Consider the following 26,279-nt stretch of genomic DNA (forward strand, 5'->3'; position numbering starts at 1 on the left):
GTGTCCTTTAAAAAAGTCTAAAAATATGCAAACCATTTATATATATAAACCCTAATATGCAAATAGATAGAACAGCCGAACAACTGAACAACCAGTTGTTATGACATGTGCTGACCACTGGAGGGGTGCGCACGGAACATGGTGGGCGCTGGCCATAGCAGGATGGTGGAGCAGGTAAGAAGGAATTACCAGACCAAGGTGGGGCACCGGTCGCTGTCAGCAAGGCAAACCTCTAGTAGTTACTGAAAATTCTTTGCTCCCTTGCACCATAGTCCCACCCAATGCTCACACTTGCTGCCAGTGCCAGCCCTGCTCATCCCTGAGGGCTTCTCCACCTCCCCCTGCTCCTGAGAGGTAATCGGGGCAGCAAATACCATTTGCACCTGCTGATGGCATCGGCCCTACTTGCACCCACTGCTGGCACCAGCCCCAATGGCTTCACACCATCAGTGGGTGTGAGTGGGGCCAATGCCATCATTGCGTAGGAGCAGTGGCAGTTGGAGTGGGGCTGCAGACAGACAGCAAACCAGGGGCCATGGTGGGAGGGGCCAGGTGGGGGCTCGGAGAATGGGCTAAGACCCACCCCTGTGCCCACTGCAGCCTCGCAGCCCACAGTTCCTTTCAAGGTGCACGATTTTGTGCACTGGGCCCCTAGTACTATACTATTATATACTTTTAACAATACACATAAATGTAGTATAAAAACAAAAGCATGAAAAAAAGTATAATCAAATTCAGTATAATGGTTAACTCTGGAAGGTGAGCTGGGAGAATGAGGGGAATAAAATCAGGTAGGAAAACAAAGGAAGCTTCAATTTTATCTATAGTTTGTAGTTTATTTCTTTTAAAAAGAAAAAGATCTGAAACAAATATTGCAAAGTGCTAAAATCTGACAAAGCTCCATAATAAAAGACATGGATATATTTGTTATATTTTCTCTATTCTTTTCTGTATGCTTGAAATATTTTGTGATTTTAAAAAATGCATTCAAGCTGAAACCGGTTTGGCTAAGTGGATAGAGCGTCGGCCTGCGGACTCAAGGGTCCCAGGTTCGACTCCGGTCAAGGGCATCTACCTTGGTTGCGGGCACATCCCCAGTAGGGGGTGTGCAAGAGACAGCTGATCGATGATTCTCTCTCATCGATGTTTCTAACTCTCTATCCCTCTCTCTTCTTCTCTGTAAAAAATCAATAAAATATATATTTTTAAAAATGCATTCAATTCACTGGCAAGATTTATGGAGCTTTAATTCATAACAACAATTTAATAAACAACACAAAATTGAAAACCAATATTAGGAATGAATGAGAAAAACAGCCTGAACACTGTATGTTATTTTTAGATGAAGTGTGATACATACCTGTGAGTGCTAAATAAGCAGCAATGTACCGCTTTTCCAGCCCATCTTTAACACTCTGAATTGCACCAAAAATTGGAGGTATAATCATAATCAGGTTACTCACTGTATTCCCTATAGAAGAAAAGCACGAGAAGATAAGTTAACCAATACTACTTTAAATAAAGATATATTCACTTGGCCATTAACAAACATTAAAGAGATAACTTCTCTTTAAAGATGGTGGAATGATATTTACAAGGTGCTAAAAGAAAATTTTCTACTCAACAAAAATTTCTTATAAGAACCCAAGTAGGCCCTGGCTGGTTTGGCTCAGTGAACTGAGCGTCAACCTATGGACCAAAGGGTCCCAGGTTTGATTCCAGTCAGGGCAATACCTTGGTTGCAGTCTCTTTCCTGGCTTACACAATAGAGCCACACCAGCCAGGGCATGTGCCCTGACTGGGAATTGAATCATGACCTCCCAGTTCATAGGTCAATGCTTAAAAACTGAGCTATACTGGCCAGGGCTGTTCTTATCTTTATAAAAACAGAAATTAACAATAGCAAAGAAACAACAAAACAAAAAACCCAACAGCAGAATAAATAGTAAAATGGGGAAATAAATAGCTAATCTAGTTTATAAATTTATTCTGGGTAGAATAAAATGGCACAATACATTCAAAGTTTCAAGTAAATGAATTTCAACATTAGAGCTGATATTACATAAGTCATATACTAGTTAATGGACATATATGGAACACTCTACCATACAACAATAGCATATAAATTCTTCTCAAGTGCACATGGAATATTTCCCAGGGTAGATCATATATTAGGCCATAAATTAAGTCTCAAGAGGCTTAAAAAGATAGATATTATATAAAATATCTCCTCCAACCACAATAAAATGAAGTTAGAAATAAATAACAGAAGAAAAACTGGAAATTTTCACAAACTTATGTAAATTAAACAACAGCCAACAGGCCAAAGAAGAAATCTCAAGGGAAATTAGAAAATACTTAGAGATTAATTAAAATGAACACACAACATAACATTAATGAAATGTAACAAAAGCAGTGCTAAAGGGAAAATTTATAGCTATAAACACTTAGATAAAAAACAAGGATCTTCAAGCTGATTTGAAATAATATTACTTACTAACATGAAAATATACAACACACTGGTAAAGGTAAATATATAGCCAAATTCAGAACTGCAATATGATGGTGTATACTAGTAGTCACTCTAGCAATAAAGGTAAAAGGAAAAAATATTAAAAATAACTAAAGCTATAATAATTTGTGAATGAATACACAATAAAAAAAACCAGGTAAACTGTATTATCAAAAACCTAAAATGGGAGAATAAAAGGTAGAGTTTTAGTATGAGAAACTATCAGCGTGAAAGAGACTGTTACATGTAAGCCTCGTGGCAACCACAAAGCAAAAACCTATTGGAGGTTCTCAAAAAATTAAGAGAAGGGAAGCAAAGCCTACCACTACAGAAAATCATCATTCACAAAGGAACACAGCAGGAGAGAAAGAAAGGAACAAGAGGATTACAAAACTGCCAGAAAGGCATTAGTAATCCACAGTAGGCTATTAATAATTACTCTAGCCCTGGCTGTTTTGGCTAAGTGGCTAGAGCATCAGCCTGTGACTGAAAAGTCCCAGATTTGATTCTCGTCAAGGGTACAGGCCTAGATTGTGGGCTTGATCCCCAGTAGGGACAAGTGCTGGTGAGGATGAGAAGAAAAAGGAACCCTTGTGCACTGCTGGTGGAAATGCAGACTGGTGCAGCCTCTGTGGAGAACAGTAAGGAGTTTCTTCAAAAAACTAAAAATGGACCTCCCATTTGACACAGTGATCCCACTTCTAGGAATATATTCCAAGAAAGTAGAAACACTCATCAGAAAGGATATATGCACACCTATGTTCATAGCAGCACAATTCACCATAGCTACGATTTGGAAACAGCCCAAGTGCCCATCAGCAGATGAGTGGATAAAAAACTGTGGTACATCTACACAATGGAATACTACGCTGCACTAAAAAAGAAGGAATTCTTACCATTTGCAATAGCATGGATGGAACTGGAGAGCATTATGCTAAGCAAAATAAGGCAGTCAGAGAAAGATAAATAACCCATGATCTCACTCATTTGTGGACTATAATGAACAACATAAACTGATTAAAAAAAAAAAAAAAAGATCCAGATTCAGAGAAGCATCGATTAGACCATCAAACCTCAGAGGGAATGTAGGGGAGGGTAGGGATAAGGGAGAAAGATCAACCAAAGGACTTATATGCATGGATAAAATGAACACACAACATAACCAATGGACACAGACAACAGGGGGTTGAGGGCATTAGTGGGGAGGTATGGGGAGGGCAATAGAGGGGGGATAAGAACACATATGTAATACCTTAATAAATGAAAAAAAAAGAAGAATTAATCTGTTTTCATGCACAATACTAAAAAATAAAAATAGGTTCTCAAAGATTTGCAACCCATGTTCACTACAGCATACAATAAAGTAAAACATACAATGTCTGGCATCCAATAAAAGATTACCAGGTATACAAAGAAGAAAAAAGCATAACCTATAATGAGAAAAACAATCAATTGAATCCAATCCAGAACTGACACAGATTTCAGAATTAGCAGACAGATTAAAGCAGTTCATATAAAAGTCTAGAAAATACAAACTAACTGCTGGTGGCATAAGACAAATCAGTGGTTCTGGGAAGAAGAGACATTGGGATGGAGAAGGAGGACTTATAAAGGGACATGAGAAAACCTGGTAGTGACAGATATGTTCACTATCTTGATTGTAGTAATGGTTTCACATGTGTATAAACACATCAAAACTCAATTTGTACACTTTAAATTCTGCATTCTATTGTATGTCAACTTTACCTCGATAAAGCTGTTTTTTGTTTGTTTTTAAGTTTTGCCTTTGGGGAGTAGAATTGGAGGTACAAAGGAAAGAGTTAGGGAAAGCACTGCTTTCTGATTTTGCTACAAGTCTTAACACTAGCTGTTTTGTTTTTTTTAATATATCTTTTAATGTATTACTTTGATAAAATAAAAAGTTAAAGAAACTTTTAAGATAGGGGATAAAATAGTTGATAGTTTCATAGATGTGATAAGATTTGAGCTAGATTCTGAAAGGAGAGAAATAACTAAAATCTACTGATAGCCTATTAAGTATAATATCAGGTACTAGACCTCACATTATACATGTGCTAACTTATTTGCTCTTCACAACAACTTTGTAAAGTATTATTACCCCATTATACAAATAATAAAAATAGGCTAAGAGATTATATAATTTACTCAAGTTCTCACAATAAGCAAATCAGAGCCAAGGTTTTATTACAGCTCTGTCCTTACAGCCAATGTTCCTTCCCCTCAATGCACTAGCACAATGTTTACACAAAAAAGTCCTTATTAATATTTTTAAAATGATATCAGAGAGTATTTAAATTTGTACAAATAGCAAAATAATCTGCCTAGGTGGAGTGTGAAAATATAAGGTGTAGGACATATTAAACAACAGTTATCAATAGCTTTAAGTAAACCTGTAGAATATCGTACCATTCAGGAGAACCCTAGGATTCAAACTAATGAAAATCTTTACTGATGAATAAGATAAAGGAATTAAAACATGCCCAAAGATACATATAATATGAAATTCAGCTAATATATCAATAATATAGAAATCAGAAATACAGTTCAAATGACCTGGAGACAGGGGATTTAGGTAGCTAGTGGGCATCCAGGTCAGATAAAGATGCTACAACTTACTGTATCTCTCTATAAAGCTGAGTAAACATAGATTAGATTAAAGACATTTTTGACTCCTGAGTAAGACTGCAGCGTGAACCTGTAACTGCAGCTGTGGAGCTACAGATATAACTTATAATAGCATCAAAACACATCACATACCCAGGTACAAACCTAGCAAAGATGTGCAAGACTAATAAAACTCCCAACAGGTTTTTTTTTGTTGTTGTTGTTTTTGTACAAATTGATAAGCTGATTCTAAACTTTATATGAAAATTAAAAAGGCCAAAAAGAGCCAAGAAAACAACAAAAATGAAGTATTTACACAAAGTATGTCAAACTCACAGCCAGCGCCGGCTACAAATTTGACATGCTTGATTTACACTATTAGATATCAAGGCCTATTTGCAAGGATAGACAAATAGAACAATAGAACAGTTAAGATTCTAAGAGCATCCCAGTGTGCTCAGTGGTTGAACACTGACCAATGAACCAAGAGGTCACGGTTCAATTCTAGGTCTGGGCATATGCCTTGATCTCTGGTCAATGATTTTCTCTCATCATTGATATTTCTATCTCTCTCTCCCTCTCCCTTCCTGTCTCTGACATTAATAAAAATATATTAAAAAAATAAAACATTCCAAGAACAAACTACATTCATTCACCTGATTTATGAAAAACATGGCCCTGCAGTATAGTATAAAGAAGATGGTCTTGCCATAGCCAGTTTGGCTCAGTGGATAGAGTGTAGGCCTACGGACTAAAATGTCCCAGGTTTGATTCCAGTCAAGGGCACATGCCCAGGTTGTGGGCTTGATCCCCAGTGGGTTGCATGCAGGAGGCAGCCAATAAATGATTCTCTCTCATCACTGATACTTCAATCTCTCTCCCTCTCCCTTTCTCTCTGAAATAAAAAAAATACATTATTAAAAAAATATGGTCTTTTCAATGAAGGAAACATAGAGAAAAATGAATCTGGACACCAAGCTCACATTTCTTATAAAAAATAAATTTCAGATGTGCTGTGGATCTAAAGGTAAAAGGTAAAACAATATAACTATAAGAAGAAAATATGGGAGAACATCTTCATGATGTTTGAGTGGCAATAAGTTTTAAATAGGCCATGAAAAGAATTAACCACAAAGGCAAAAAAACTAAAAAGTCAAGAAAACTACAGAGTCAAACAAAGACTATAAAGTCAAGAAGAAAAAAACTGTTTTATAAAAAGCTGATTCATAGAATAATAGATATGAAATTGCCTTGTATATAAGTTGATATATAAATGTTAACTAATTTAACTTTACTGAACATGCACAGAAAATGATCACAGAATGAAAAATTTTGATTAAAAAGTATTGGTCAGGGTCCAATCATCCTATATAATAAAAGGCTAATATGCAAATTGTCCCTTCGACGGGGAATTCAACCAGGGTGTAGGGCTGGCTGGCCAACTGCCCGTGGGCCCAATCAGCCCCTATTGGGGCAGGCCTGCCAGACCCCAACTGTGCACAAATTCATGCACCAGGCCTTTAAGGAGAGATAAATGACAAAGTAACTTGAACAGAAAAAGTTTACTATAAAGAATCATCTATATTATAAAAACACAGTGGCCCTAACGCCATAACAACCAAAGACCAGTCACTAGGAGGCATGTGTGGCAAGGCATGAGTGGGTGGGCGGGGCTGAGTGCTTGGTGAGGCATGCATGGGTGGGCTGGGACTTGATTCTGGGTCTCGTGGCATGGCGAGACTTAGGGAAGTCCCGAGGCGGGGTCCGGGGTCCTGGGTCTTGCACAATTTCCTACAGGTCTGGGTTATGTGAAATTTTACGTGCTGGGTCACTGTTTAAGCATAAAAGAGAATTGGAGTAATGAGGGATTAGCTAGTAAGAAGTAAAGAGAACTCTATAGAAAATATACAAATAGCAGATGTACAGAAAGCTATTATCTCAAAGCTATTACCACAGATTGAGAACCGCTGCTGTAGAGCCTAAGACCATTGGAAAACACAGATATTTACATTACAATTCATAACAGTAGCAAAATTACAGTTATGAAGTAGCAACAAAAATGATTTTATGGTTGGGGGTCACCACAACATGAGGAACTGTATTAAAGGGTTGCAGCATTAAAAAAGGTTGAGAACCACTGACACAGAGGAAGGGGACTACTGTCCACCAGGTGCTACTGATTGCAGTACTCTGCCAAAAGCTGGCCTGGAGAAGCTGACCCAGCTTCAGGATCTGGGCACTGGGAGAAGCCTCAAGCACTGTATGAGACAGATGCTGGATAAGTCACTTGCACACTGCAGCCCCAGGCACTGGTAAAGCCAGAACACCATAGCAGGAAGAAAAACTCCTTCCTCTCTTGTGTCCTCCACTGACAAAGTTTAATATCCTGCCAACTTGTCAAAGAAAACATTTCTCAGAGCATGCAATAGTGAATTTGAAGCTGAAGTGTAAAAATTTTGATAATTAGCACAATTACAAAACTAGGTTTTCACCAATCATGGCTGGGTAAAACTGTGCTTGGTTGAGGGTTCCCCAAACACCAAAATGAGAAGAATGGGAATTTTAAGATGGAGAAATAATGGATTTTTTCCCCTGTTCTCCCCCCCCCCCCAATATTTCCTATATATAATGTGGTTATATTGTTTTATGATTTAAAATTATAATGTTAATAATATAAATGGCCTTGGCTGAGTGGCTCAGTTGGTTGGAGTGTCGCCCTATACACCAAAAGGTTTCGGGTTCAATTCCTGGTCAGGGTACATACCTAGGTTGTGGGTTCCATCCCCAATTAGTGTGTATGGGAGGCAACTGATCAATGTTTCTCTCTCACAACAATATTTCTTATCTCTCTCTCTCTCTCTCTCTCTCTCTCTCTCTCTCTCTCTTCCTCCAAGTCCCTCTACCCCACCTTTCTCTTTCTAAGTATATCCTCAGGTGAGGATTAAAAAGAAATAATAATAATAATAATAATAATAATAATAACAACAACAATATAAATGAATGGTAGAAAAATAAAGATTAAATTACTTCTACTAAGAGTTTGAGATGATCCCAGAAAATTCAATTAAAACAGGTTTGGTTTTTTTTCTGGAAATAAAAACTGGAGGTTCATTCATATCTCACTTATTAGTGTACTAAAATATTAATGTTAAGAAATCTTTTTTTCCCCAAGAGAGAAATCCTACTTGTACATTGACTTAGGGATTTCCAAAAATCTGAAAACTGATTTTTATACATCAAATACAATTTATTGGTAAGAAGGCTGACAACAGTTCAGTAACTTCAAGATTTTTTGATATGTAAAGTCACCTCTTGCAAGCAAAAAGAAAACTCTAGTATCAAAAATATAGGAGACCTGGAAGTGAATAGAGTTGAACATCAGACACAGTCAAGATTAATCTCACCTGAGAGAGAGGCCTAGAGGAAGAGGAAAGAAGAGCCCAAAAAAGACTTTTTACCAGGAGTGTGGCCATCGAATCCTCTCAGGAGGAGTGGGAATGCCTGGACCCTGCTCAGAAAACTCTGACCAGGAACATGATATTGAAGAACTACAGGAATCTTCTCGCCGCGGGTGAAATGACATTCTTCAGTTAACATTTAAAGGCTGCTTTGCATCTCATCTTTTAAGCTGGATTTTATAAAAACTTCACATGGTTGACCCACATCCCAGTGATCTCTTATTCTCTGGCTACAGTCAACAGTTTATGTTTCTGACCACAACTCTGCCCATCAACCTTCTCCACGGCAGTGCCAAAAGTTGTTTCTACAACCACCTTCTACTAACACTGCCTTTCAGTAGAATCCATTCCCTGTTGTGTGTCATTATGTTGTTTTGCTCTTGAAGTGGCCTTTGTTCTGATGATCGTTATGAGGTCAAAATTTACTAATTTTGGATAAGTACTTATTAATTTCCACTGATCCATAATAATATTATATACCCACTATTCTACCTCATGTCTCTTTATGCAAGTGATTGTTTTAAGAGGTCCAGATACGTGATTTCAGATAATTAGGGGAGACCAGAAAAAGCAACACTATTATTTTTATACTAGAGGCCTGGTGCATGAAATTCATGCAATGGGGGGGGGGTGTCCCTCAGTCTAGTCTGTACCCTCTCGCAATCCGGGACCCCTCAGGTAGGGACCCTAGGTCTGGCTGGTGATCGGGGCATATCGGGGCTTTTCTTCCCCTGGCTGTCAGCAACTGGCCCAGCTGCCACTGCTTGCCATCTGTGCATGCTGCCCCTCCTCCCCCGCCACCAATCACCTCCCTCTGCGGGTGACAAGCATGGGGTACAATAGCTTGGCTGGCCGGAGCCTCCCTCTGCGGGGTGATTGTTGGCCGGCCTGGCACACCGGCCATAGCATCGCTGGCCAGTGGCCTGGACCTCCCTCTGTGGGGCAATCGATCGCAGGGCCCACAGATCAATCGCCCTGTAGAGAGAGGCCCCACCCACCTGGCTGCGGGTCTGTGATTGATTGCCACATAGAGGGTGGCCTGGGCCTCCCTCTGTGGGGCAATTGTGGGGCGATGGCGGGGCCACCCAACCAATCACATGGCACCCGCCTTGGCTGGCCTGGAGCTAGTACATGTCATAGCATAGTTGTTAGGAAGGTTATCCAGACAGTTGTTCTGCTGTTTGGTCATTCGGTCTATTTGCATATTACACTTTTATTATTATAGGTAACAAACAAGGACATTTAGCCTCAAAAAGGTTAACATGCCAAAAGTGATAAATTCCTATTTTTAAAATATATTGTGTAATTGATAATTCAGTTAGTATGTTATTTTCTTTTAAATACAGGCAGTCCTCAGGTTACATCGAGCTCGACGTATGTCATTTCATGGTTACATCACCATCTCCCATTTACAGTATTTATAAAAAAAAAAGTTCCGTCATTTTGACATATGTACATATGTACTTTATGTTTTTTATTATTTACCACAAGTAAAGGTCAGGAATTGTTATCTTCCTTTTAATTTTTTTTTTACTGTTTCACTTTATTACTGCTGTGTATGTGCTCCATGTGAGTGACATAGGTGCTTATGTAAGTGGGTTCTGACTTATGGGAAAAATCGTATTACGTTGCGCCGTAGGAACTGATCTCCGATGTAATCTGAGGACCTACTGTATTACAACCACATCTCCCCCAAAGTTTAGACATTGACAAAAGCCTGCTGCTAACAAACTCCCTCCAACACACTCTTTGTCCTCCCCAACAGGGATTCATCATCTTGGAATCATGGTAAGCCTCTACTGCTGTGTTCTTGACAGTTTCATTGTATCTGCACACATATGGACAGAATGGATTCATCCATTTTACTCATGTCCACTTCTAGAATTGTGCTTTTTATACTTCTTAACAACATTCTATACATGTTTCATGGAATATGTTGTAAAACTCAAGTATATGCCTACAAATAGAAATTTAAGAGTATTAAATTTGATACATTTGGGGGCAAATATTACAATAGAGTCAAACCTGTGTTCCTTCCACTGTTATCACACTGACTCTTTTTTTTACAATCTCTTCCATTTCCCCTCACACCCATGTGTTTTTTCCCCTGTACTTTTTTCTTTTTTTAAAATTAAGGTATTATATGTGTACATATCTTAACATTGACACCCCACTCCCATATATGCCGTCACCTCCCAGAGTTTTACATCCATTGGTTATGCTTATATGCATGGTGTTTAGTGCTTAAGAACATGTGAGCTGAGCCTGTAGGCCCAGGTTCAAATCTTGACTCTCAAATTTATTTTCTGTTTGAACTAGCATTATATACAAACCCCTGAGCCTATTGTTTTTATCTGAAAAGTTGTGATAATTTACCTCAAGAATATTTCAACATATTACTGGTGTTAGAGGGCTTAGAACATTGTATGGCATGTAATAAGGACTGAAAGGTTACCTTTGTTTAATAAGATTTTAAACTTTCTCTTATGTTTAATATGTGATTGACCGTTGCCTGCATTATATTTTGTCTGTATTTTGTAATTTGTCCTATATCAATGTTGGCTCAGACCTCAGTTAATAAATGTTCAAAGCACATACTCTGTAGTCCATGTACTTTGTGACTGAAGAATTGCATAATTAAAGGTTGCTCCATAGTTAGGAAATTGTGCTCTTTATGGCTATTATTTAACTGCAGGCATGAAATTATAATTCAAATTTTTACTGCCTTCCCCAATTCTTAGTCTTTACTATAATATGTGTTTTTCTGAATTGGATATTTCAAAGGTCAATGATTTTTAACATATTTTCTAATTCTCATATTATGTATTCCTTCTGGAATAAAGATTCTTTCATTTGTTCTGAAGGAAGAAGTCTTTAAAATTCCATGGGTTATAACTGTTTATAATTGTTTCCTTATTTACCCTTTGAATTTTTTATGGGTTTATAACATGTTTGATTTATTTTTATTGTGATTTACTGATAATGGGTTTTTAATATCTATTATATGCTATGACCCTCATGCATCAATGGTTAATATTGCAAAATGCCTATTCTACATGAGTTTAGTTTTATTCTAGGAATTCAGAACAATATTTTGTTATTTTTACAATGATGTTTTGTCAAATTCTTTCTTATTTTCTCAGTAGTTTTTATTTTGTAATTGTGTACTGATATTTATTTGTCATCTACATATATATAAGCCTAAGCAACCATTGCAACTGAACAGACAATTGAACAGGCTGAGTGGGGCGACCAGGCCGGCAGGGGGTTAGTGAGAGGTAGCCAAACAACTGAGCAGCAGGCTGCGTGGGGCAACCAGGCCAGCAGGGGTGTTAATTAGGAACAGTCAAACAACCAAGAAGCAGGCTGTGTGGGGCGACCAGGCCCATGGGGGTGGGGAGAGGGTAGTGAGGGGTGACCAGGCCAGTGGGCCAGTGGGGGGGAGGGTTGGGGGCGACCAGGCCAGCGGAGGGTAGGGGGGCAGTTAGGGGTAAACAGGCAGGCAGGCAGGCAGGTGAGTAGTTAGGAGTCAGTGGTCCCAGATTGTGAGAGGGATGTCTGACTGCCAGGATCGGCTCTAAACCAGCAGTCAGACATCCCCCAAGGGATCCAGGATTGGAGAAGGTATAGACTGGGCTGAGGGGGTCCTCCTCCCTGTGCACAGATTTCAAGTACTGGGCCTCTAGTCCTGTATAATAAAAGCCTAATATGCAAATTGTCTTCTCATCTGAGAGTTTGACCGCTCGCTATGACATGTGCTGACCACTAGAGGCTGGTGTGGAACATGGCGGGCAATGGTGATGTGGCACTGGGAGCAGGGAGCAGTGGTGGTACTGCCAGCCCAATGGGACCCAATGAGAGCGGGACCACGGCAGGATGGTGGAGGGGTGGTTCCAGGCCAACACGAATGTGAGCAGGGGCTAAATCGCCCCACAGACAGTGACCAGTGGCAGCGGATAGGGGTGGGGCCACCGCCCGGCTCACAGGCACTAAGGGAGTTGGGTGTGGGGGGCTTGGCCCCAACCAATCTCCCTGCAGATGGTGACCAGTGGCAGCAGGCCCTGATGGCCCAATCAGGGTCAGGGTCCAGCCTGGGACAGGGAACTAGGGATGGGTGGTAGCAACCAACCTCCCATGGCACCTGGGGCAGGGGGCTGCAACATCTCACGGGCTACATGGGGCGAGGATACGCAGATGAAGGTGTGGTGAAAATGCGGAGTGTCTGCTGGTCTTGCTCTCACTCTCCCTGCTATCCTGCCCTGGGATGCCAGGGCTTGCACACCGGGAAAGCCCCCATGCTTAGGTACTGGGCACCAGCAAGGAGCCCGGCCCGCACTGCATGGCTTCTTGCAGTGAGCCAGGCCCCAGCGGCAGGGAGCCACCTGAACCACAGGGGCCAGTCAGGTTCCCGTTGGTTTGAGCAGGAATTGGTCTGAGAGGCTGGCCGGGAGAGAGCACACTGCTCGCCCAGCTTCCATATGGCATTGTTGGGCAGCCTAGAGATCCACATTGCACTCCAGCCCATAGCACTCAGCTGCACTCACCGCATCTCTGCGTGGGGCCTGGGGAACCATGACTCAGGCAGAGGGGGGCGCATGGGGGCCTGGGTGCTTCCCAGGGCCCAGAGGTCAGCTGGGACCTGCTCTTCCACATCAGACGCTTGCACTTCTATCACCAGCCAGGCCTAGGGACTGCACCCATGCATGAATTTCATGCACTGAGCCTCTAGTATTAGATAAATTTATAGAGATTATTTTCCACATGATATTTAGCACTGTGCTTTAATATTTATGTGGGTATAATAATTATACAGTAAATATGCATTAATAAAATATTGCTTTTCCTTTTTAGAAAAGTATAGGAAAGAAAGGGGGAAATGACAATGTGCAAAGGAGTAGATTTCAAATAACTCTAAATGAAGATACAGTGGCAAGATGTTTGCCTCAACCTGACAATAGGTGGAGCCAGTGTGTTCAAGAGTCTTAATTCTCTCAACCTTGGCAGAATATACAGAGCCCAGGGGCAATTGGGTAGACAATTTAGAGCTCAGCTGTATTTACAATTGTATAACCATCTCCCTGAGCTAAGGATTAAAAAATAGAAGCATTAAAACTTGGTGAATCTAAAAAAAAAAAAAAAAGTGCTCTATATATTGTTTCATGAGCCCTCCTGCACACAGCAAGCCAATGAGCCAAATGAAAATAGTAATTGGTTTGAGTCTTAAAGAAACTCAGAACTTCCCCATAGCATTTTTTCAAATATTTTACTACCTAGGCAAATGTTCAAATACTGTTAAAGACCCCAGAACTTCAGAAGACAGGGAAATCATCTAACTTAATCTCCTCAATTTATAGTAGGCAATATTTTGTTCATACCTACTACTACTTCCTAGCTGTATAAACTTGGCAACTTTACACTTAAGCCTTAGTTTCCTGACCTGTGATATGGAGAAAGAAACCCAATAATATTTAAAATATTTAAATAATTAAATATGATGAAAACAATAAATAAACATGACCAAATAATACATATAAATATCATTCTGATATGAAGAAAGATCAATTGAACATTATACAGGAATTTCCACAATCTAGCAACGTTAAGAATTAAGTGCTACCTGGAAAGTGCTGCCTGGGAAAAGTTCTTGTACCTGGACTAACTCAAGAACAGTTGTCAGGAGGGAGAAAGTTTGCCTTCCACTCCAGACAATAACAAAGTTTTTGGGTACATTGGTTCATCCAAAGTTTTTATTTAAAACCACATAAATGTGTGTTATAGTACTACGTACTCTACTCCTTAGTAGCTTTTAAGTAGGGCTGATATCAAAATAGAAACAGGAAACCAATACAGGTACAGTAAGTTGGTTCTCAACACCATTCATGGGTTCATGGAAAGTGCGGCTTTAAGTAATACAACATATAAATGAACCAATTTTAGCACAGGCTAGCTTCAATAAGCCATAGTTAAGTATCCATGGCATATTTCTGGTCACAAAAACAATACCAAACTTCTAGGTAAAAACCCAAAACACTTCTAACATTAAGATTGAAATAAATGTGAGCTATACATACATTTAATTAAGATAAATAAAACCAAGTAAGATAATTCTTTCCCAACCCAATTATACCAGTTCGGAGTTATGGGTGACCAGAGCCTCTTTTGGCAGTTTAGAGCGCAAGGTAGTAACCAACCCTTCCATCACAGGGCCATTCACACCCACACACATTTACTCAGACCGGGACAATGTAGACACACACTAGTTAACCTAGCATGCATATCTTTGGGACGTGGGAAGAGACCAGAATACCTTGAGAAATACGCAAACATGGGGAGAATATGCAAACTCCACACAGACAGTGGCCTGGCTTGGAATCGATTTTTTTCTTTATCAATATTATAATGAAACAATGTTGAATAAAGCAACATTACTCCAGGAGCTACTGTCTTACTTTAAAAAGTAATGAACACAAATTCAGTTCAATTGGACAAACATTAGTATTTTCTATGGGCAAAGCACTGAGGTGGGAAATGGGAAGAAAGGTTAGTAAGTAAATAACACTGATTTCTCTCCTAAGAAATAATATATACAATTTTGTAGGAAAGATAAACAACTAGCAAGGGAGAATGGCAGGACCAAGCAGCATACAACATAGTTGGGGGTGGTGGTGGGGGTGGGAAGGAACCCAAGAGGGTGTTTAGTAGGGAGGTAGCACTTGAACTCTGCCTTAAGATAAGAAGGATTTTTATCCCTACTAATCTAGGAGTCATTCTATTTTCTTTGGCATACATATATTGGCATAAAAAAATCTTTAATTTATGAAAACTTTTTTTTACATTATTTTAAAAAATATACAAGTTTCACTTTATTGCATGTAAGTTGTAACAAAAATATTTTATAACTACACATTGTAAAAATGGGAGTGTTCATATTAAATTCAAGATGATGTGTAATTTTAGGTTTGGGATGAAAGGTCAAGTACATAGTGGTAAAGAGATAAAAGGTCCTGAGCTCCATTATCAGTTATGGTCCTGGTAAACTTAGCCTAACAAGATGGAAATTATAGAGGAGGGGAAAGACTCAGAGAAAAAAGAGTATTAGGTGAATAAAATGCTGCTTTGAAAAAGGTTCAGGATGAAAGCTGAACAGTGAGATTAACAACCAATGTACATGTCCTTGACCGGAATCGAACCTAGGACCCTTCAGTCCGCAGACAGACGCTCTACCACTGAGCTAAACCGGTTTCGGCTAGTTGTTGCTTTTTAAATATATATATCTTATTTTTTACAGAGAGGAAGAGAGAGCTAGAAACATCAATGAGAGAGAAATATCAATCAGCTGCCTCCTGCACACTCCCTACTGGGGATGTGCCCGCAACCAAGGTACATGCCCTTGACCAGAATCAAATCTGGGACCCTTCAGTCCACAGGCTGACACTCTATCCACTGAGCCAAACTGGTTAGGGGTCTTTTATTTTCTGGTTCTTTTATTTTCTATATTTTTCCTTCACAAAATTTTGAAGAGTTGAATTATTTGTTTAAGTACTTCCCCAAGTCTAAACTATGAGTCCATGAAGATTTTACCACTTTTTATCCCAGGCTTAGTATTATGCCTGGCATACTGAAAGTAATGTCAATATTTGCTGAGTGATTCAAAATGTTCTGCAATATGAAAGTAATTACTTTCTAATAAGAAAAATGAGAAAATTTGTGTTTATAAGGGAAACATATATAAACATAACATTAACTTTTAAAAAACACACAACTTACCATAAATAGAGAATGACAGAAAAGGGTATCAACTAATTAACCCTTGGCTTAGTATAATTGATGAAAATTTTACGGAAGAGTGTGCCTTAAGTGTGACTAGGACTTAGTGCAGAGAACAGTATTCAGGGCACAAATAATACAGACATGTGCAAAACAGGAAAAACATAGTGTGTCTAGGAAAACATGAGAAGCAACTTATATTATGTGTAGGGAGCAAGTTGTCTCAGGAGATAAAGCTACTAAGATAAACATAAATGATATGTCTGTGATCTCCCTACCAAACTGTAAAAAGTTTTAATTCCATCCCAGGAAGAAAATGGAGAGCAAATGAGGCAGAGGAATAATAAAAAAACAAGTAACTTTGCCCTGGCCAGGGTGGCTTAATTGATTGGAGCATCTTTAATTTAATTTTTATTTTTTAAATATATTTTATTGATTTTTTACAGAGAGGAAGAGAGAGGGATAGTTAGAAACATCAATGAGAGAGAATCATCAATCAGCTGCCTCCTGCACACCCCCTACTGGGGATGTGCCCACAACCAAGGTACATGCCCTTGACCAGAACCGAACCTGGGATCTTTCAGTCTGCAAGCTGATGCTCTACCCACTGAGCCAAACCGGTTTCGGAAGCATCTTTAATTTTAAATGAGTGAAAACAAATATTTAAAATATTTTTTCTCAGCTTTAATCCAAAAGCACCATAGGGTCTCCAGTTCAATTCCTGGTCAGGGCACATGCCCAGATTTCTGGTTTGATTCCCATTTTGTGTGCATACAGGAGGCAGCCAATCGATGTTCTCTGTGCCTTCCTCCTTACCTCCCTCCCTCCCTTCTTCTCTCTCTGAAATCAATGGAAGCCTATCCTTGGGTGAGGATTAATTTTTTAAAAATGACAAGTAACTTTATGATAAGCCTGATGATTGGATATGTTAGAAGGGGGAAGATAATTTGACTAATTTAAGAGAGTTTTCTATGATAAATTCCCAATTGGTTATGCAAAAGGCAACCAAAATTATGCAAATATGTAATTACTAGAGGCCCAATGCACAAATTTCATGCACTTGAGGGGGGCTGGGGTCCCTCAGCCGGGACTGCAACCTCTCACAGTCTGGGAGCCCTCAGGGGATGTCTGACTGATGGCTTGGTGCTACCGAGGAGGCGGGAGAGTTTCTTACCACCGCTGCTGTGCTAGCCAGCAGTGAGCCTGGCTTCTGGCTGAGCACACTGACCACCAGGGGACAGCTCCTGCATTGAGCATCTGCCCCCTGGTGGTCAGTACGTGTCATAGCGACCATTCGTTCTGCTGTTCGGTCCATTTGCATATTAGCCTTTTATCATATAGGATTATTCATCTGAAAACTAATAAAATGTCAGAGTGTTAAGAAAGTTACCTGTTATCTTTCCATAGGAAAAGGGAATAACTTGAAATATGCAGTGCCATCACCATAAATATTCCCTACACAGATTTTTTTCATTATAATTAAATAAGTGCTTAGCATGGTGGCTGGTACATAGTAAGTACAGTACCAATAAATATTAGCATTATATTAATACTGTGTTTTAAATGTTATCTAAAATGCCACAAAATGAACTAATTTCCCCCTGAAAATCTGTATATTCTTTAACAGTCAGTGGTTCTTCCTTGAAATCTTGGCATGAGCTCTCAGAATTTAAATCTTCCTGGCTGCATAGAGCATAAGCAATTTCATCAGATCTAACTGTTGAAAGAGTTGTTAAATAGAAGAGAAAGTACATAAAACCTTTTAGCAGTGATAGGGAGATCACCAATGAGGATTTTAAACACGTCTGTGCCCCGCATTGAGTAAGGCCAATTTTCTGAACTAATTAATAAATTATATCTTCTTGCAGAAACCGGTTTGGCTCAGTGGATAGAACATCAGCCTGCAGACTGAAGGGTCCCGGGTTCAATTCCGGTCAAGGGCATGTACCGTGGTTGCAGGCACATCCCCAGTAGGGAGTGTGCAAGAGGCAGCTGATGGATGACTCTCTCTCATCAATGTTTTTAACTCTCTATCTCTCTCCCTTCCTCTCTGTACAAAATAAATAAAATAATATATAAAAAAAGAAAATAAATAAATGCCAATATTTAAAAAATAAGTAAATAAAATAAATTATATTTTCTTATTTCCTGCTAAAATATACTCCATTAAAACCTCTGTAAAAAATGGCAGATTCCAAAAAGCTGTATGTTAAATACTGTGTGCGATGAACAAATCTTTTTTAGTAGTTTAGAGCAACCATTCTCCAACTGTGGTCTGTGGACCCTTTCCGGGTCCTTGAGTTCAACATTATTTTTGTAATACTGAGAGTTATTTACCTTATTCACAGCATTGACATTTGCACTGATGGCATAAAAGCCGATGGTGGGTACAATTGCTGGCACCTTTGCAAGAATCAGGGCAATGACAACCAAACTACACTATAGTCATTGTATTCTTTCCCTCCACCATACAGAGTTTTGTGTTGTTGTTTTTTTTTAAGCCAATTAACAATGCCTTTGATGAAATATTTTATTTTGAAGTTTTTTAACAATGCCTTTTATTTTCATGAAAATAAAAATGACTAATTGTATTAAATCTCAGCTCTTGAGTGCATATCTTCTAATATTTTTTGTAATGAAATGGGAATTTTTACAAAGAACTTCTATATACTGAAGTATGACAGTTGCCTCAAGGAAAAGCATTTGTGTGACTGTTTTGAGTTGTGATCTCAACTAGCTGTTTTTCCATGAAATGTCATTTTTACTTAAAAGAACTGATTATTCATTTTGGGTATTTGGAAGACATTCTCAGAGTAAAGGGAGACTGCCACTTTAAGAAAAATAACTGACAATATTTTTACCAATAATAAAATCCAGGCTTCTGAGCAAAATTTAGAATTATTATTATTATTATTATTATTATTATTATTATTTTAAATATATTTTATTGATATTTTACAGAGAGGAAGAGAGAGGGATAGAGAGTTAGAAAAGATCGATGAGAGAGAATCATCCATCAGCTGCCTCTTGCACACTCCCTACTGGGGATGTGTCCGCAACCAAGGTACATGCCCTTGACCGGAATCGAATATGGGACCTTTCAGTCTGCAGACCGATGCTCTATCCACTGAGCCAAACAGGTTTCGGCATAAATTTAGAATTTTCAAAAACCTGCATCTACTTAAAGTCTACTTAAAGATTTTCCTGATGAAATCAGAGGTGCTGAATTAATAAATGTAAACTATTGATATTATACAAATATGTCAACATTTAGAAAACTGTTTCAACAGTGAATGGATATTTTCCATATGTACTGAAATTCTTAAACATATGTGTGTACCACAAGATGTATAAGAATATTCATAGCATTCTTATAGCAAAAACATGGAAACAAAACATTCAATGATTAAAGAATTGGCTAAATCAATATATTCATACAAGTGGAATACTAAACAACATAAAAATAAATATCCATACCCAACAATACAGACAATTCTCAGGAACACGCATGATACAAAAGACCACAATTTGAGTGAAAAAGCAAGTTGCAAAAAAACTATATAAAGGAACAATTTTACTTAAATATAAAACAACCAAATCTAAACAGTATATATTTTTTCTTTTTTTCTTTATTAAGATATTACATATGTGTCCTTACTGCTCCATTGCTCCCCACTCCTCCCACTTATGCCCTCACCCCCTGTTGGTTAGGCTTATATGCATGCATACAAGCCTTTGGTTGATCTCTCCCTCTTACCCTCCCCTGCCTTCCCTCTGAGGTATGATGGTCTGATCGATGTTTCTCTGACTCTGGATCTGTTTTCCTTCATCAGTTTATGTTGTTCGTTATATTCCATAAATGTGATATTTATCTTTCTCTGACTGGCTCATTTCGCTTAGCATAATGCTCTCCAATTCCATCCATATTGTTGCAAATGGTAAGAATTCCTTCTTTTTTCCGCAGCATAGTATTAAACAGTATATTTTCAAGAATGCATAAGTGGTGGCCCTGGCAGGATATTTCCATTGGTTAGTGTTGCCCCCAGTATACCAAGGTTGTGAATTCAATCCTGGTCAAGGCACATACAAGAATCAACCAATGAATGCATAAATAAGTAGAACAACAAATACATGTTACTTTCTCTAAAAATCACTAAATATATTTTTAAAAAGAACACATAAGTGGTAAAAATCTAAGAAATGGTAAACACTAAATTAATAGTAGTTATCTCTGGAGAAAAAAATGAAAAAGATGAGATCAGGGAAGGGTACACAGGGGATAAATGTTTATTTAATGACTGCTCTTAACAGAAGAATAGTTTTTCTTTATCAAGGTCATAATTATTTTCAATTGCCAGGCTTTAGGTCTGACATTCCTAGAGTAGTGAAAGAACAAAGGACATAGATCTGATTAGCAAGACTAATTGAATTAATTCCAGTGATCAAAGGGATCAGACAACAAAATAGACATGCCCTCTTGTCTGCTTAGAGAGAGAGAGAACAAGAACGGTGAGGGTGGAGGTATAACTGCTACTTGGCAGGTAATATTTCATTTTGGGAACACTATCTTATCTAGAATCACTCTTTATTAATTTTGTGTGAATGAATAAATAAGTGAATATCAGCCATAAAAACATAAGAACAGTACCTAGATTTTGACATGCATAATTTTGGCGTTCTGTTTTGTTTTCAGGCTCTAGCCAGTCTATCCACCAGCTGTTAAAAGCACCTTGCTCTGAAAAGTTAAAGATCTTTAAGAGCAAGAGTACACACCTATAATGAATCAAAGATTTTTCTAGCTCTGCAACTAAAATATTTCAACCTTGAAATACTTACTTTCATTGAGTCTCAAGAGGACAGTATAGGGATAATAAAATTATGCTCATAAAATTCTTCAAAATATTCACATAGGAGAAACATAATCTTATTATCTTCTAAGAATAATAAGGTATGGTGTAATTTGGTATATTCTTGAGATTAAACCACAGGAAATCAAAATTGCTCACTTTGGGAAAAGATCTGGCAGTTTTCTATTCTGTGACCCACTTATTCCAACCCTAGGAACTTACCCTATGAGAAATTAAAAACAAATGTTCAGAACAACTTTATTTATAACCAGAGGCCCAGTGCACAAAAATTCATGTACTAGGAGGGGTCCCTCAGCCTGGCCTGAGATCAGGGTCTATTGGGGCTTTCCTTCCCCGGGCTGCAGGCAGCTGGCCTGACTCCCGTTATTGCCACTGCTTGCCATCTGTGTAGCACTGCTCCCCCTCCCCTGCCACCAGCGGCCTCCCTCTGCAGGCAGCAGGCTGGGGTGCAATGGCTTGGCTGGCCTGGGCCTCCCTCTTTCTTTTCTGGGGGGCTGGGCCAGCTCTTCGAGGAGCCTCTGCCTACCTGACCACCCCTAACCACTCTGCCTTTCTGCCTGAGTGTTTGGGGGCAGGGTCAGCCTGGTGAGGGGCCCTCTGCCTACCTGATTTCCCGTAACCACTTGCCTGCCTACCTGATCACTCCTAACCCCTCTGCCTGCCTGCCTGCCTGATTGCCCCTAACCACTTGCTTGGGGGTGGGGCCAACCCTGCCAGGGGCTATCTGCCAACTTGATCTCCCCTAACCCCTGGCCTGTCTACCTGATCTTCTCTCACCACTTGTTTGCCTGCCTGATTGCCCCTAACTGCTGGTCTGCCTACCTGATCACCCCTAACCCTCCTGCCTGCTTGCCTGATTGCCCTTACCCCTTGCTTGGAAGAGAGGCCAGCAATGACTTCCAGTTGTTCAGCCTCTGGTCATTACTGGTCATTACAACTCAGAGTTTTTATATATTAGGATTGCCAAAACCTGAACACAGCCAGGTATTATCAACAGCAAAATAAACAAACTGTGGCATATTCATACAATGGAATACTATTCAACAATAGAAAGGAATCACTAATACATGAAATGACATAGATGAATCTCAAAAACATTATGCTGAGGAAAAAAGGCTTAAACCGAATAGTTAATACTATATGACTCCACTTAGATGCAGTTCTTGAATAGGCAAATCTAACCTATGGTGGTGGGAAAAAATCTGAACATTTTTGCCCCTGGGGACAAGGGGGAAAGTGGAGGTGGAGATTAACAGGGAGGGAGCATGAGGGACTTTCCTTTTTGATGGTGAAATTCCATATCTTGATAGGAATTTTGGTTACAGATGTATGCATTTCTCAGAATTCAGTAAATATACACTTAAGATTTGTCTATTATACTAAATATAAATTTTACATCAAAAGGGAAAAACAAATAATTGAACTTTAGGGGAAAGTATTCAAATGTCTGAAATTTACTTTGAAATGTATGAAAATAAATAAAGTGAAGTGCTAGATGGAGAGAGAAATAAATTAATGGATAGAAAAAGTGATAAAATAGATATAGTAAAATGTTAATTGTAGAATCCAGATAGTAATTATACAGTTATTGATTGCAAAATTCTTCCAATTTTGGTGTATGTGTGAAAATATTCACTTTTTAAAAAAGGGATTTTCATGCCACATTTAGAATTTGGCCTTTATCCCTCAGTCAATAGAAAGTCTTCAAAGGAGCCGAAACCGGTTTGGCTCAGCGGTAGAGTGTCGGTCTGCGGACCGAAAGGTCCCAGATTCGATTCCGGTCAAGGGCATGTACATTGGTTGCAGGCATATCCCCGGTAGGGGGTGTGCAAGAGGCAGCTGGTCGATGTTTCTCTCATCGACGTTTCTAGCTCTCTATCTCTCTCCCTTCCCCTCTGTAAAAAATCAATAAAATATATTTAAAAAAAAAAAAGTCTTCAAAGGAAAACAGAAGAACCTAATTCTATTATATAGTGAGTTATCAGCTTTCCACTGACTGAGAGAATGTAGGTAGCTACAAATGACAAAGGGAACAGTGCAAAAGCAATTAGGTGAAGGTTGTGTGGCACTAGATATTCCAAATATCCTTCCCACTAAGCATCTACTTATCTTCCATAACCCCTATTAACCATATTTAGAAATTAATAAACCTAAAAATGCTGGTATATTCACAATATATTCAAACATATAAAAGAGAAGGAAGAAATGAGAAGGAAAGGAAGATCACTAAGGTGAGGAGTCAAGTAAGAGACCTCCCCAAATAAAGGTTTAATCTCCCCAACCTGCCCGCTCTGAAGCTCAGTGTTTGCTCTTAAGGCCTTGCAACTGACTGAATGAAGCCCAACCACATTTTTTAGAGTAATCTTTAGTTAAAATCAACTGACTGCAGATCTTAACCATTTGCAAAATATCTTCACAAAAGCATCTCTGGTCTTGCACTACAGTGGTAAGGAAAGAAAGACCCCTTTACCCTAAATCTAAATAAATCCCATAACAAAGGTCTAAAGATTAAGGATTGCCAGAATCCACATGGTCTCGGAGTTGTTTTCTGAAAATATACAAACATATTCTCGACCAAAAGTTAATAAAGGAATATTTTCTATAAATTTGACTTGGGATCCTTTTTCATTTTTTGCCCAAATGATTTTCCTCTGGCTTGTTTTGACACCATGTGTGTTTTTCATGGGTGTCTTGGATTCTGGCAACAGAGAGGAATTGACAGGACTACTCCAACCATGAAGACAGAAGAGAAGCAGTCCAGACAGAGATGGAAGACACTGACAATGTCTTGCCATAATAGCAGTCAGCAGCTGTGTATCATTGCAGGATGCCCAGGACCAAACCAGAGAGGGTTGGACCTGCATCACCACCATTTGTCCACCATCCAGAACTGAAATATCATTGCTGACATGTACACATAAAGAACTATTTGACATTGAAATTGGGTCTCAAAAGAACTGGTGGCCCAGAAAGAAACTCTCTACAGACTGATTCATATGCCTTTCAACATAATGATCATAGCTTGTCTCATTTTTTATTCTTATAAGTATATTTCCAGTAGGACATTATCTCACTCATCTGGGGGAAATGGTGAACAACATAGACTGATGAACAAGAACAGACCCAGAGATAAGGAGCCATGGGTCAGACTGTTAGACTTCAAAGGGAAGGTGGGGATAAAAGGGAGAGATCAACCAAAGGACTTATGTGCACACATATGAGCCTAACCAGTGGTCAAGGACAATAGGGGAGTGGGGGCATGAGTGGGGAGGGGCGGGGGATTGGAATGGGGATTGAGGACAAATATGTGATACCTTAATCAATAAAAAAATAAAAATAAAATAAAAATGACAAAAAAAAAAATTTAAAAAAAAAAAAGAGTAAGGGTTGCCCTAATTTTCTTCTGCCCAATTCCTGTGAATAGGTTTGGAAGAGGGGCAGCAAATCTGTGAAAAGGGACAGCATCTACCTAGCTTCTATAATCCCTATAAACCCATAATTAGAAATTTAAAAAATAAAATTTAGCCCTAGCCAGTTTGGCTCAGTTGATAGAGCATTGGCCCACAGGCTGATCGATGAATCTCTGTCACACCAATGTTTCTCTCTCTGTCTCTCTCCCTCCCTTCTACTTTCTAAAAACCAATGGAAAAATATCCTCAGATAAGGATTAACAAATTTTTTTTAATTTTAGCTTTATGATAAATAAACCCTCCTTCATGATATGCCAATTCTTGGACATGCTTCTCTCAAATATATTTTTAGTAATGTCCTTGAAAATAGGAAATGCCTAGTTGAACTTATCTGTTTATACAACTACTGGCTTGTTAGCTACCTTTAATAGAGAGACAGTCTTCACATAGTTTTGTATTCTGAGTCAATGACCAAAAAGGTGTGCAACAAGTACTTACTGAAAAAGAAAACATTCAGAAAAAAAAAATTTCACTACTAGGTAATTCTCCTCAAAGACCATAATTAAAGCATCGAATTCACTTCCATTTCACTTTAAGTAATATTTCTTCCCTGAAACCAATAGCACCTGAAATTCCACTTCTTATAGACTGTATGTCTTGGTAGAAAGAGCTGTCAGACCTATATTTGAATACAGTTTCTGCCATTTATAGCTTATGATTATGTGGAACAGGTTTCTTAACTTCTCTAAGACTTGGTGTCCTCATCTAAAAAATGGGAATAACACCACCTACTTATAACCTACTAAGAATATTTTAAGGATTAGAAATGCACACGCAGTCTTCACTTTACAAGGTTCTAAAATGCACATATGTCAGTTACCACAGTATATTAACATTGAGTAATTACAGTACTAAAAATGTTGTGACCAGCTCTTCAGTCCTCAAATCACTATGTAAATAATTGAAGCACATCACCATCAGCGATTAACCAAGTCACTTCTTTTGAATTCTGTTGGTGAATTTGACAAGATAAACTACAAAGGAGCAACAAATAGGCTATTGGAGGACTTCTGATCAGCAACAATAAAAGCCAGCATACATTGGAATAATATTTTCAAAGTTCTGAGAGAAAATACTATAACAATTCACCAAGGCAAAGAAAAACATACTCATTCCATATCATGAGTTATAAGACAAGAGAGCATGCACTGTTCAAATTCCTCTTGATAAGTTCTTTTACAAAAAAAACAAAACATTTTAATTCTCATTATTTTAAACTTAGTATACTAAATAAATATTTATTTTTTATTTCTCTATATATTTATAATCAATAAAAAAAGGTTTACAATATTTGACATCTTTATTTATTTATTTTATTGAAAGTATTACAGATGTCTTCCATTTTCACCCTTTTACTCCCCCACACCTGGCTCCCACCCTACTCCCCTGTCCTTCCCCTGTCTATTGTCTGTGTCCATGGACTATGCATATATGCATATAAGTTCTTTGAGTAATCTCTTCTCACCCTCTCTTCCTGCCTCCTTCTGAGATCTGTTACGACAATCTGTTCCATGCTTCCATGTCTATAGTCCTATTTTGTTTGTCAGTTTATTTTGTTGTTTAACAACAGTTTTAAAGG

At 38.7% G+C, this 26,279-nt stretch overlaps 1 protein-coding gene across 1 annotated transcript in view; it reads right to left on the reverse strand.

Moving 5' to 3' along the window:
• Nucleotides 1-26,279, reverse strand: part of ACER3 (alkaline ceramidase 3) — a 71,065-nt gene that overhangs the window by 41,039 nt on the left and 3,747 nt on the right. The window contains exon 2 of the mRNA XM_084893433.1: nt 1,361-1,471. Coding sequence (XP_084749559.1) covers nt 1,361-1,471 — 111 coding nt within the window. The remainder of the gene's footprint in view (nt 1-1,360; nt 1,472-26,279) is intronic.

This window comes from Pipistrellus hanaki (assembly GCF_964339955.1).
Source record: "Pipistrellus hanaki genome assembly, chromosome: 9".
NCBI lineage: Eukaryota > Metazoa > Chordata > Mammalia > Chiroptera > Vespertilionidae > Pipistrellus > Pipistrellus hanaki.